At 41.4% G+C, this 12265-nt stretch overlaps 1 protein-coding gene across 1 annotated transcript in view; it reads right to left on the bottom strand.

Annotated features, from left to right (window-relative positions):
• Positions 1 to 12265, bottom strand: part of SYN2 (synapsin II) — a 341342-nt gene that overhangs the window by 118596 nt on the left and 210481 nt on the right. The window contains exon 9 of the mRNA XM_063426936.1: positions 12152 to 12226. Within this exon, the coding sequence (XP_063283006.1) occupies positions 12152 to 12226 (75 nt within the window). The remainder of the gene's footprint in view (positions 1 to 12151; positions 12227 to 12265) is intronic.

Genomic DNA, 12265 nt, shown 5'->3' with positions numbered 1-12265 from the left:
TTCATCTGCTCTTGATATTTCAATTATTTCCAATTAACTTTTTCCCAGTTTTGCAATGATCTGTCTTTTCTTCCTCTTTATTTCCTTCTTCTCCCTCCGTACACTCACTTCACTCATCCCCATCCCCATTTACATATGCTCCTCTCTGTTACACTCCCCCCTTCTCTCATCTCATTTTTCTACTCTCTCACTCCTACCCACAATGTTGCGGTCGCCGGCCCGCCGAGTCTCACGGCCGTGCCCGACCGGCACAGCCTCGCCGACAACACGAGCTTACCTGCTCGTCAGCGAGCCGGGAACCGCTCCCCCAGGTCTTCCGGGCATCACGCCCAAATCCAAGATGGCGCCGACCGCGTGGTCGAGTCTATCACTAGCCCCGCCCCCGGGAATTATACCAACGTGTGCGTGACGTCACGACGTCAACGCACACGCACGTTTTGGGGTCAGAGGTCGCCCTCTGACCAATCAGAGCATAGAGCATATTTAAATCCCTAACTCACCCCAGTACTTTGCCCTGTCTTGGTTTCCGTTTCCTGGTTTCCTGAGAGTGCTCATTATTCGTGTTTCTGATTTCCTGGTATCCTGATCTTGGCTTTTCCCTGGTTATTCTATATTCTGGTTTCCCTGACTTGGCTTTTGCTTATAGTATTGTGTATTTTCTGGCTTCCCTGACCTCAGCTTTCCCTTTGACCATTCTCTGTCTCTAGCGTATTAATCCGGCCATTCTAAGGTCCGGTTTACGCTCTGTCCTTTTATTTCCCTTTCCTTGTATATGTATATGTTTACATAGTTTCTGCGTGCTGGACCACACTAGTAGTCGTGACACACAATCGATCTCATCCTAGACCCCATGCATACAAAACCCATTCACACCTCCTGTCACTTTCTCTCCTCCTGCTTCTAGCAGCTGGTGATGTCACTCCCAATTCAGGCCCTTCACCTTCTCTACACATACTAAGAAAACCAGAAACCCCACAAACCTCATCACAATACCCTGCCCTTTACCCTTACTTACCAACATTCAGTGTGCACTCTGGTATGCCCGCTATGTCTGCAGTAATTTAAAGTCAACAGCTATACATAACTTTTTCATCTCAAACTCAATCACACTACTTGCACTTACAGAGACCTGGTTGTCACCCTCTGATAGCGTTACTCATGCCTCTTTATGTTTTGGTGGGCTACAATTCTCTCACACTGCCAGACTCAACTGTAAAGGAGGTGGTGTAGGCATCCTTCTATCCCCTCAATGTACCTTTCAACAAATCATAACTCCCCCTGCCCTATCCTTTTCTTCTTTTGAAGTTCACACTCTCCGCCTATTTAAACCCACTCCTTTAAGAATTGCTATCATCTACCGCCCCCCCAGTCATCCTAGACCATTCATTGAGCACTTTTCTTCCTGGCTTCCCCATTTCCTCTCATCTAGCACTCCTTCCCTTATACTTGGGGATTGCAATATCCCAATCAACAACCCCAACTGCACTGATGCCTCTCGTCTGCTCTCTGTAACCTCCTCCTTTGGCCTTACACAATGGTCCAATGTAGCAATGCATACAGCGGGTGTGACGGATGCCTACTTCATGGATTGCACTCCATAAGCTTTTACTGTTTATTGTTGCACTGCCTTGCTTACAGACACTGTTTGTGCCTCTTGGACTTACAACAGGAACAATTTGAACTTTCAAAGCGGCACTTCGAACTCCCAAAGCCATTCGAAGTGGCCTTCGAAACGCGTGGCGGTGGCCATCTTGTTTAGTCAAACACATCCAGCGGTGTTTGGTCGTCGAGTGCATGAAACACAAATCGGACACTTTAGCGCGAACACCTGTAAACTTTTACCTTCCATGGATGTTCGGCTATTCGAACGGGAGTCAAACGGCATTTGGTAAGAAGAAACTCCCGACCAAGAGACATACACTGAGTGTACTCTCGAACGGCTTAGTTTGGTACTTTGAACTTAACTTTGAATCCCCGAAGTAGACCGACCACACAGCTTAATTCTCTGGAACTGTTTTGGGCATGGAACCATGCGTGCGGTTGATCAAAATGTGACTTCCATAAAATTCTTGAACCCCTGAACTGATCTGGGTGATTTTTGGATATGTTAGTTACTCAGTTTAGGGCTAACAGGGATGTTACAATTGTGGGGATTTTTTGTGTTTTGGGGTACTTTTGGGGTTTTATAAAAAACGTGTTTTTTTCTGCCAGGAGATAATTGAGTTAATACAGTATCTGATTATCTCCCAGGCAGAGAGGAGGGATTCTTGGTTTGTTATGGGAGTGTCATGCAAAGTTCTTATTGGTCTGTGTCTTTGTGTTGGAGTTTCCAACAAGGTCCATGTGGGCGTACCCCGTGCATGGGGTTATCATAAAAGGCCAGTGTGGCACTATTAAAATTCAGTCTTTGCTTACTCTCATCATAGAGTCTCATCTCATGATTGTAGGGACCAGCTATATAACCTATAATCACCCAGCTCTTGTAAGAGCTATACTATTCTGAGAAATCAGAAAGCATCACTCTGGACAGGGGAAAAAGAACGGCTCAGGAGGCAAAACCCCTCATCCTCTCAGGGTAGCAGCCAACACTCTTGATCTTGCCTTCACCTATCTCTGTGCCGCCTCTAATCTCTCCAATATTCCTTTTCCTCTATCTGACCACCATCTGCTGACTTTTGATATCGGCATACCTAAGACCCAATTGACACTACTGTCTGAACATCAATCTCACAGAAACCTCCAATGTCTTAACCTAGAGCATTTCTCCACTAATCTCCCAACTCTTCTTTTACCTATCTCAAACCTCACCTGTCCTAGCTCTGCAACCTCCTTCTACAATTCCACCCTCTCCTCTAGACTAGACATCATGGCACCTCCTACATTTAAACGCAGCAAGCGCACCCAACAACAACTTTGGCACACCAAGATTACTTGATACCTCCAAAAATGCTCCAGAACTGCTGAACGCTGTTGGAGAAAGTCTCACTGTGTTTCTGACTTTCTCCACTCTAAATTTATGCTGTGCTCATACAGCTTGACTTTTTCCTCTGCAAAAGTAAATTACTTTAATACCCTCATAACCACACTCTCCTGTGAACCCAAATGACTATTTCAGACATTTATCTCTCTTCTTCGCCCTATTGTTCCTCCTCCACCTACTAACTTGACCGCCACGGACTTTGCAACTCACTTCACTGACAAGATCTCTACAATCAGTGAAGAGATCTCTCATGTTTCTTCTTCCCCTTACAATACTTCCCCTAACCTCACTTCCTCTGCTGTTCTATTATTATTATTATTATTATTATTATTATTATTATTGATATAGAAGAGATGGCTAAAGGGTTAGACAAGTCCAACCCTAAAGTCAAAAATTAGGACTAAATGGGCAACAAATTGGGCATAACCCAGAGCAATGAATAAGAAAAAAATCCCCAACTGTCAAAAGTTGCTGGAAGGGAGAACAAAAATTCAACTTCCAACAAACATTAACAGGAGGTGTGCCCATACAGAGAAGTATATAACTCAATTACCATGGTTTATACCGTTTAAAAAAAATAAAAAATCTTTAATATAGAAATACATAGAAACAACAGTGAACAGTGAAAACAAGGAAAGACAGTGCTACCCTCATAGGGTCTAGGTCAAGACATATTCGTGAATATCACGAGAGCAACCCAAAAGGGTTGCGATTTTGCGGTTTGGAATTAGTCAAAAGAAACCCTAGACGAGGAGATTATGACAAATTCCTTAGACAGAGGGAATGCTTTTGGATTTACCAACTCCAGACCCTGAGCCCTCAAGGCCTTAATGAAGGGTTCTCATTCTCTCCCTTTCTTTAACACAATATTTTGTGTAATTTTTTGTATTTTTTCTGTAAATATGACCCATTAAATGTCTCTTAAACAGCTTTGTAAATAGTTGATAAATATGACTGACCATACAAACTACACTACATGACTGTAAATATCTAGTAAATATGAGCTAATAATCATTTTTGTAAGTATTTCATAAATATGACTGACTATTTACATTTCGTGCATAATACCTTATAGTTTATGGTTTATATACTTAACCTGGTAGGTTATCTAGCTCACTAAACTCCCCATGGTTTTTAATATCTACATCTTTAATTTATTTGAAAACGTAGCAGCAGCCCATTTTCAGGGCGCCATAAATATCCTATTGTCCCCTTTTTTCTGTACCTGTCAATGTTAGGATACTATGTTCTGTTCTTTACTCATCCCTGTTATGTTACTAAGTACACATTCACTTAAATACAATATAGATAAATTTCTTTTATTTATTGTTGCCACTTTAATGTGTACTCTTTGTTACTAATAACGGGGACTCGAGGGGTTAACATGAGTCATTGCTTGATGCAGTGATCTCGCTTGCCGACACATGTTCCTCTCAGACACACTATCCTATCCGATTAAACCGGACTGTGGCCCCTCCCCTCTCTGCTCCGTGGCGGCTCACGATTGGCCGCATGACGTATGGTTCCGGCGGGGTCTGGGTATTCTATTGCTTTTGATAAAGGCGCCACATAGCGCCGAAACGCGCATCAGCAAGGACGCCAGATTTAGGCTTCTAGGCGATTATGATGCCAGATTTAGGCTCTTAGTTAGCTTCTTTTTATTTCACTATGGGTTTTTTCACGGGTTGTGGGTCTTGATGGTTAGTCTAGCCTGCTTTACTTTCGGGACACTTTGTGTTCAGTAGGGTTACCGACAATTTATACCTGGTCAGTGATTATTCACCTATGGGATAGGAGTTTCAGGGAGTTTTTTATAAACTTACTGCCTTATGACTACCTAAAAATGCTATGAGACAGGAGATTTAGGGACTTTTTCAATAAGTCTACTCTCTTCATGACTATCTAAATAAGCTCTTCTAAGCTGCAATTCAGTATTTGGACACTGTTTAGCCACTACTTATAAGGGTGGTTTCCTAGGTGTTCCTTACTGGTTGCCACTGTGGCTACAGATATATTTGCCTCAGGTATAAGATATTTGGCACTTTTAAATTGAGAGTTAATTTGATCTATTGACATATTATCGATTTGGGGTTGCCTCCTTTACCTGATTCTACTATATGGACTAAATGCCCCAAAAAACACTTGTTTCCTACTATCTTCATACTGTTTGCCACTGTGGCTACAGATATACATGTCTCAGGTATAAGATATTTGGCACTCTAAGTTGAGAGTTAATTGACCTATTAACATACCTATCGATTTGGGGTTGCCTCCTTTGCCTGATTCTACTATATGGATTAATGTCCACAAGTAAACAGTGTATATTATGGGCTTAAGATTGCCTCTAGGTATGTTCATTTTGACCTATTTACCAACCTGATAGTACTACATGTACTAAATCTACAGATAGACATTTTTATATACTGTCTCAATTGTCTTTAAACCTAGAGGAGGGATTATCTCCTCCATTATCCAGGTAAAAAATATTTTTGCCATTTTTGGATTCTGATAACCCACACTCTCTGTCCCTTTAACCCATTGATACCAAGCATTAAAACGGTTTATTTGCCCTACTTTCCCATATATTTGCACTATACTAGCTAGATCCCATCTATGACCTAGACCCTATGAGGGTAGCACTGTCTTTCCTTGTTTTCACTGTTCACTGTTGTTTCTATGCATTTCTATATTAAAGATTTTTTATTTTTTTGATACGGTATAAACCATGGTAATTGAGTTATATACTCCTCTGTATGGGCACACCTCCTGTTAATGTTTGTTGGAAGTTTAATTTTTGTTCTCCCTTCCAGCAACTTTTGACAGTTGGGGATTTTTTTCTTCTTATTATTATTATTGCCATTTATATAGCGCCAAAAGATTCCGTAGCGCTTTACAATATTATGAGAGGGGGGGATTTAACTATAAATAGGACAATTACAAAAAACTTACGGGAACAATAGGTTGAAGGTGGACCCTGCTCAATCGAGCTTACATTCTATAGGAGGTGGGGTGTGGGGTGTAAAACACATTAGGACAGGAATTTGCAGTCAAATAAGGTGGGCTGCAAGAGACAGGTATGTGAGGTATGTTCAATCGCACCCGCTACAGCGGAAGAGGTTTCTGCTCCAGTCCTCCCACCCCACCACCTGCTCCCTAGATCCAATTCCTTCGCATCTCATCCATACTCTGTCTTCTTCTCTTTCTCTACCTCTCACTAAAATCCTCAATCTCTCTCTCACCCTTTAACCCCTTAAGGACCAAACTTCTGGAATAAAATGGAATTATGACATGTCACACATGTCATGTGTCCTTAAGGGGTTAAACATGCAACTATAACCCAGATTCTAAAGAAGCCCAACTTTGACCTTAACTCCCCATCCAACTAACGTCCTATCTCGCTACTGCCTTTTGCATCCAAGATCCTTGAAAGAGTTGTGTATGTGAGATTGACAGACTTTCTCGAGTCCAAGTCTCTGCTAGACCCGCTTCAGTCTGGTTTCTGCACTAAGCACTCTGTGGAAATGGTACTGACCAAAGTATCCAATGATCTACTCACTGCAAAATCTCGTGGTCACTACTCTATCATAATTCTCCTTGATCTGTCTGTAGCTTTTGACACTGTTGATCATCAATAGCTTCTTCTCATCCTCCGCAATATCGGTCTACAAGATATTGCTCTCTCCTGGTGCTCCTCCTACCTCTCCCAGCACTCTTTCAGTGTTTCTTTCTCTGGCTCTGCTTCTTCTCCATAACTCCTCTCTGTTGGTGTCCCCCAAAGTTCTGTTATTGGTCCTCTACTGTTCTCCATCTATACTGCCTCCTTTGGTAAACTCATCAGCTCCTTTGGCTTCCAATATTATTTCTATGTGGATGACATGCAAATCTATCTGTTCTCTCCTGATCTCTCCCCATCCCGCTTGACTAGTGTCTCTAACTGCCTCTTTGCTATTTGTAACTGGATGGCTGCCCACTTCTGTAAACTCAACTTGACCAAAACTGAAATTCTGGTCTTTCCTCCCTCAAGTGTTACTACTCCTGTGTCTGTCTCCCTCTAAGCCAAGGGTTAGGTCTCACCCATCAGCTCCAATACACAGGCTCGCTACCTAGGTGTTCTCTTTGACTCCGACCTCTCCTTCACGCCTCATGTTCAGTCTAACATCAAATCCTGCCGCTTCCATCTCAAAAACATTGGGCGTATCTGACCCTACTTAACGCCAGATTCGACTAAGGTGCTGGTCCATTCCACTGTCCTTTCTCGCCTTTACTACTGTAATCCGCTTCTCATTGGTCTTACGTGCTCCTAACGTGCGCCATTACAGTCCATAATGAATGCGGCGGCAAGGCTCATCTTCCTGTCCACCCGCACCTCCCATGCCTCACCCTTCTGTTAGTCCCTACATTGGCTTTCTGTAAGATATAGGACTCAATTAAAAATCCTGGTTCTTGCTTTCAAGTCTCTACATAATGCTGCTCCCACCGACCTATCCTCCCTAATACACAAGTATGTTCCGTCTAGGCCCTTGCGCTCTGCTGAAGACTTTCGTCTATCTTCTGTCCGGACTCCCACCTCTGATGCTCGCCTTCAAGACTTCTCGTTCCTGTGGAACTCACTTCCCTCCTCCGTTAGATGCTCACCCAGTCTCCACTCCTTCAAAAAATCATTAAATCCATCATAAAAGCGTATCAATTAAACTGTTAATAGGTCCCGACTGATTCCTCTCTTGCAAATGTCATTAGTCTAATACTATCCTAACCTTTTGTGTCACTTTACCCCACTCCCTCTAGCATGTAAGCTCATTGAGCAGGGCCCTCAACCCCTCTGTTCTTGTGTGTCCAACTTGTCTGGTTACAACTACATGTCTGTTCGTCCACCCACTGTAAAGTGCTGCGGAATTTGACGGCGCTATATAAATATAATAATAATAATAATTAGTCCCTGGCCTTATCTTATAGTTAGGATAGCCTTGTGCCTATCTCACCCAGGCTTAAACTCCTTTACTGTGTTATCCTCTACCACTTCAGCTGGAAGGCTATTCCATGCATCAACTACCCTCTCAGTAAAGTAATACTTCCTGATATTTTTAAACCTTTGCCCCTCTAATGTAAGACTATGCCCTCTTGGTAGTTTTTCTTCTTTTAAATATAGTCTCCTCCTTAACTGTGTTGATTCCCTTTATGTATTTAAATGTTTCTATCATATCCCCCTGTCTCGTCTTTCCTCCAAGCTATACATGTTAAGTTCCTTTAACCTTTCCTTGTAAGTTTTATCCTGCAATCTATGAACCAGTTTAGTAGCCCGTCTCTGAACTCTGTCTAAAGTATCAATATCCTACTGGAAATATGGTCTCCAGTACTGTGTACAATACTCCAAGTGAGGTCTCACCAGTGTTCTGTACAATAGCATGAGCACTTCCCTCTTTCTACTGCTAATACCTCTCCCTATACAACCAAGCATTCTGCTAGCATTTCCTGCTGCTCTATTACATTGTCTGCCTACCTTTAAGTCATCAGAAATAATTACCCCTGAATTCCTTTTGTCAGATGTTGAGGTTTGGACTCTATCAAATATTATTTCTCTGCCCTCAACCTCTCTGTTCCTGTGTGTCCAACTTGTCTGGTTACAACTACATGTTTGTTCGTCCACCCACTGTAAAGCACTGCGGAATTTATTGGCGCTATATAAATAGTAACATAATAATAATGACTGAGGCAATATGTATATTTTTTTTTAGACCTTAATTACGGTAAACACCAAAACAAAGACTGAAACAAGTAAATTATATGGCGGCCATACTAAAGCCTATTTAATGTATGGTCTATGCATGTATCGTTGTCAGAGAATATAAAATGTATTAGCTTATACCTTGTTATAGCCCATGTAATGTCTACAACAAAACAGAACCATTGTGATATATCACTATATTAACTAAAACCCTCCTGGATGCTGCCTTTTTCTTACTTAAAAGTGATGATTTCAAATCTAGAATATAGACAGACAATTTATTGACAGTGCTGAAATATATTGTGGATATTAATATTACATTTGTTTTGGATCATGTAAAAGTGAACCATAAATGTGAGATGTTGAGTATTACAGGGATACCTGGCAAATGACAATTTAGGAACTGGTAACATGCTGGTTTGTCATGTAAAAAACATGTTTGGCATTAACAGCATTAGAATCCTAAAACAGTTGTCATAAGTCTGCTTTCCAACTAGACATCTGGTTGGCACAGAACACAGCAACAGGATGTTTACCTAGAAATACTGTGTGTCTTGGGTGGTACGGGTAAAATGTCACAAAGCTAGTACCATTTCCTCCATATGTCAGGCTAATGGAAATATTAAGGCCTTAAAGGAACACTAAATCATTAGAATACATACCTGTGTTCCTAACACTATAGAGTCTGAGTCCCTAGTTATATAGGTCCCCCATGTTCCATAAAAATTATAAAATAAAGTGTTTTACTTATCTGTTTCCATGCTCATTCAGCACTGCTTATCTCTCTTGATCCGGCAGTGGCGTACACACAACCCATGGGGCCCCGGTGCGAAAATTGATCCGTGGCACCCCTCACCCGCGTGCTTACTCTGCGCGGGCTGGGGCCGCAACACATGGCGGCGGGCACCTGGTCCCAGGGCTGCGACCCCTGCGACCGCGGTATGTACGCCAGTGCATGCAGATACACATACACTTAAAGGACCACTCTAGGCACCCAGACCACTTCAGCTTAATGAAGTGGTCTGGGTGCCAGGTCCTTCTAGGGTTAACCCATTTTTTCATAAACATAGCAGTTTCAGAGAAACTGCTATGTTTGTGAATGGGTTAAGCCTTCCCCTATTTCCTCTAGTGGCTGTCTCACTGACAGCCGCTAGAGGCGCTTGCGTGATTCTCACTGTGAAAATCACAGTGAGAGCACGCAAGCGTCCATAGGAAAGCATTATGAATGCTTTCCTATGTGACCGGCTGAATGCGCGCGCAGCTCATGCTGCGCGTGCGCATTCAGCCGACGGGGAGGAGAAGAGGAGGATCGGAGGAGGAGAGCTCTCCGCCCACCGCTGGAAAAATGTAAGTTTTTCCCCTTTCCCCTTTCCAGAGCCCGGCAGGAGGGGGTCCCTGAGGGTGGGGGCACCCTCAGGGCACTCTAGTGCCAGGAAAACGAGTATGTTTTCCTGGCACTAGAGTGGTCCTTTAAAGGTACTAGAGTGGTCCTTTAAAGGCACTAGAGTGGTCCTTTAAAGGACCACTACAGACACCCAGATCACATCAGCTCAATGAAGTGGTCTGGGTGCCAGGTCCCTCTAGTTTTAACCCTGCAGCTGAAAACATAGCAGTTTCAGAGAGGAGGGTTAATCCAGCCTCTAGTGGCGGTCTCATTGACAGGAGCTTCCGCGATTCTCACTGTGAAAATCACAGTGAGAAGATGCTGAACGTCCATAGGAAAGCATTGAGTACTACACCACCGGAGCCTACACCAAAGAAGCGAGCTGACCCCAAGGGGCACGACAAATCGACCCCAATGGCTCAGGGCTACACTGCACCACGGTGGAGACTGGAATCTGCGGTAGTAAAGACCCTCCCGCTGCAAAAACCACGGGGCTCGAGGAACACCACCTGAAGAGATCCAGCGAGGATTTATACCGTGAGGACGGCAAATCAAGCCTACTATCAAAGCTAAGAGACCGAAGACGCAACTAAAATCTAGAGACACTTTACTCTAACCCTAGACATTAAAAGCTAAACTAGCATAATTCAACCTAGTATCATATATCCGTAACGTATAATTGTTATTTGACTATATGTGATAAGGACCCATACCCAGCATTACAAAATGTTTATATTTTTATATTTTACTATACTTTACTTTACTCTACCCATATATTGGTCATGTTGTAAGATTTATGTGCAAAAGCAAATAAAATGCAAATTAAAAAAAAAAAACAAGATTGCTTATAAAATCTCAACAAATAGCAGAGTCTGAGCTACCTCAAACATGGCAGCACTGTTATATAAAGTTTGTAGCTCAATCACAAATTATCTTGGACTTTATTTCATAACTTCAGTCATTAAAATGACTAATAAACTATATATATATATAATGTGACTCTCAAACCATTTCCTTTGTAAGTAATATGCGTATATAAATATAACACTGAATGTGTATTTTTAAACTTAAAATAATAAGAAAAAAAAGTGTTTTGTCTGTAAAGGTTTTGTCAGAAGGTAAAATATATTTTTTCTCTCTGTAGCCAGTAGAGTTTGGTTAGGTTTCTAACATTTTTGTGGTGAAGAAAAATTGTGAAAGGTAGTTTTCATGATGAGGCCTTTTATTTCTGCTCAAAGTAATGAAGCCGATATTAATATTTAATGTATGTTGTGAAATGCTCTGTTATTTAAAACTCACTTTCCTCATGTTTTCATACTTATATTATAATTTATGTAATTAGTTATTGTCATTTATCATTATTAGGGCATATTCTCTTTAAAATGTATGCCATCATTTTACTACCCAAGCTTACTATTAAAATATATTTATTATTCCTAATTCTATTTAGCCATTAAACATTTTAATAGGAAAGGTTACCAGGATGTCACTTCAGCCTCTATTTTAGGGACAGCAATATATATTTTTACCAAAATAACGAGCTGTATTCTACACAAATGCCGTCATTTAATAAAAGCTATGGAATTCTCCGGGATTCTGTGGTTAGACCAATGCCCCCTGGGGGAAACCTTCCCTTACGGCTCTTCACTGACCAGTCGTGATTTAGGATGTGTTAGAATAATATATCATCTATTTTATAAATGCACATATTTGTGGTCAAAACCAGAAAACAGTATGTTTAGGTTTAGTGCAACTGATAAGTTGGCTAATATGAAGGGTATATTTTTGAATACTTAGGTAACAATCCAATATTGAGCTTGATTTATATGTATACTGGTGCATATAGGAAGGAAGATATGGATAAATAGCACAACTAAGTACATGATATAAAGAAAAGGGATACAAATCTATTAAATCAGAATTGTGTGCCTGTTATTAGTAGTTTTTAAATGTACGGTAATTGAAATTACATAGTAAACTGTCCATGATTTCAGGTTTAAATTAATTGGTATTTCTTCTTGTAAACAGATAGTAATGCAAAATATAAAAAAATAACATAAACTACCTTTCTGTCATGGCGACTTGCTCCAACATGGCCGATCCACTGTTTGTCTTCCAGTTACCGGATATTGAGGTTCTCCTGAGAAACATAAATATACATGCATTAACCCTCTGACTG

The sequence above is a fragment of the Pelobates fuscus genome, chromosome 7, assembly GCF_036172605.1.
Source record: "Pelobates fuscus isolate aPelFus1 chromosome 7, aPelFus1.pri, whole genome shotgun sequence".
Taxonomy (NCBI): domain Eukaryota; kingdom Metazoa; phylum Chordata; class Amphibia; order Anura; family Pelobatidae; genus Pelobates; species Pelobates fuscus.
Note: the sequence above shows the minus strand (reverse complement) of the source record. Positions and strands in the feature narration are given on the sequence as shown.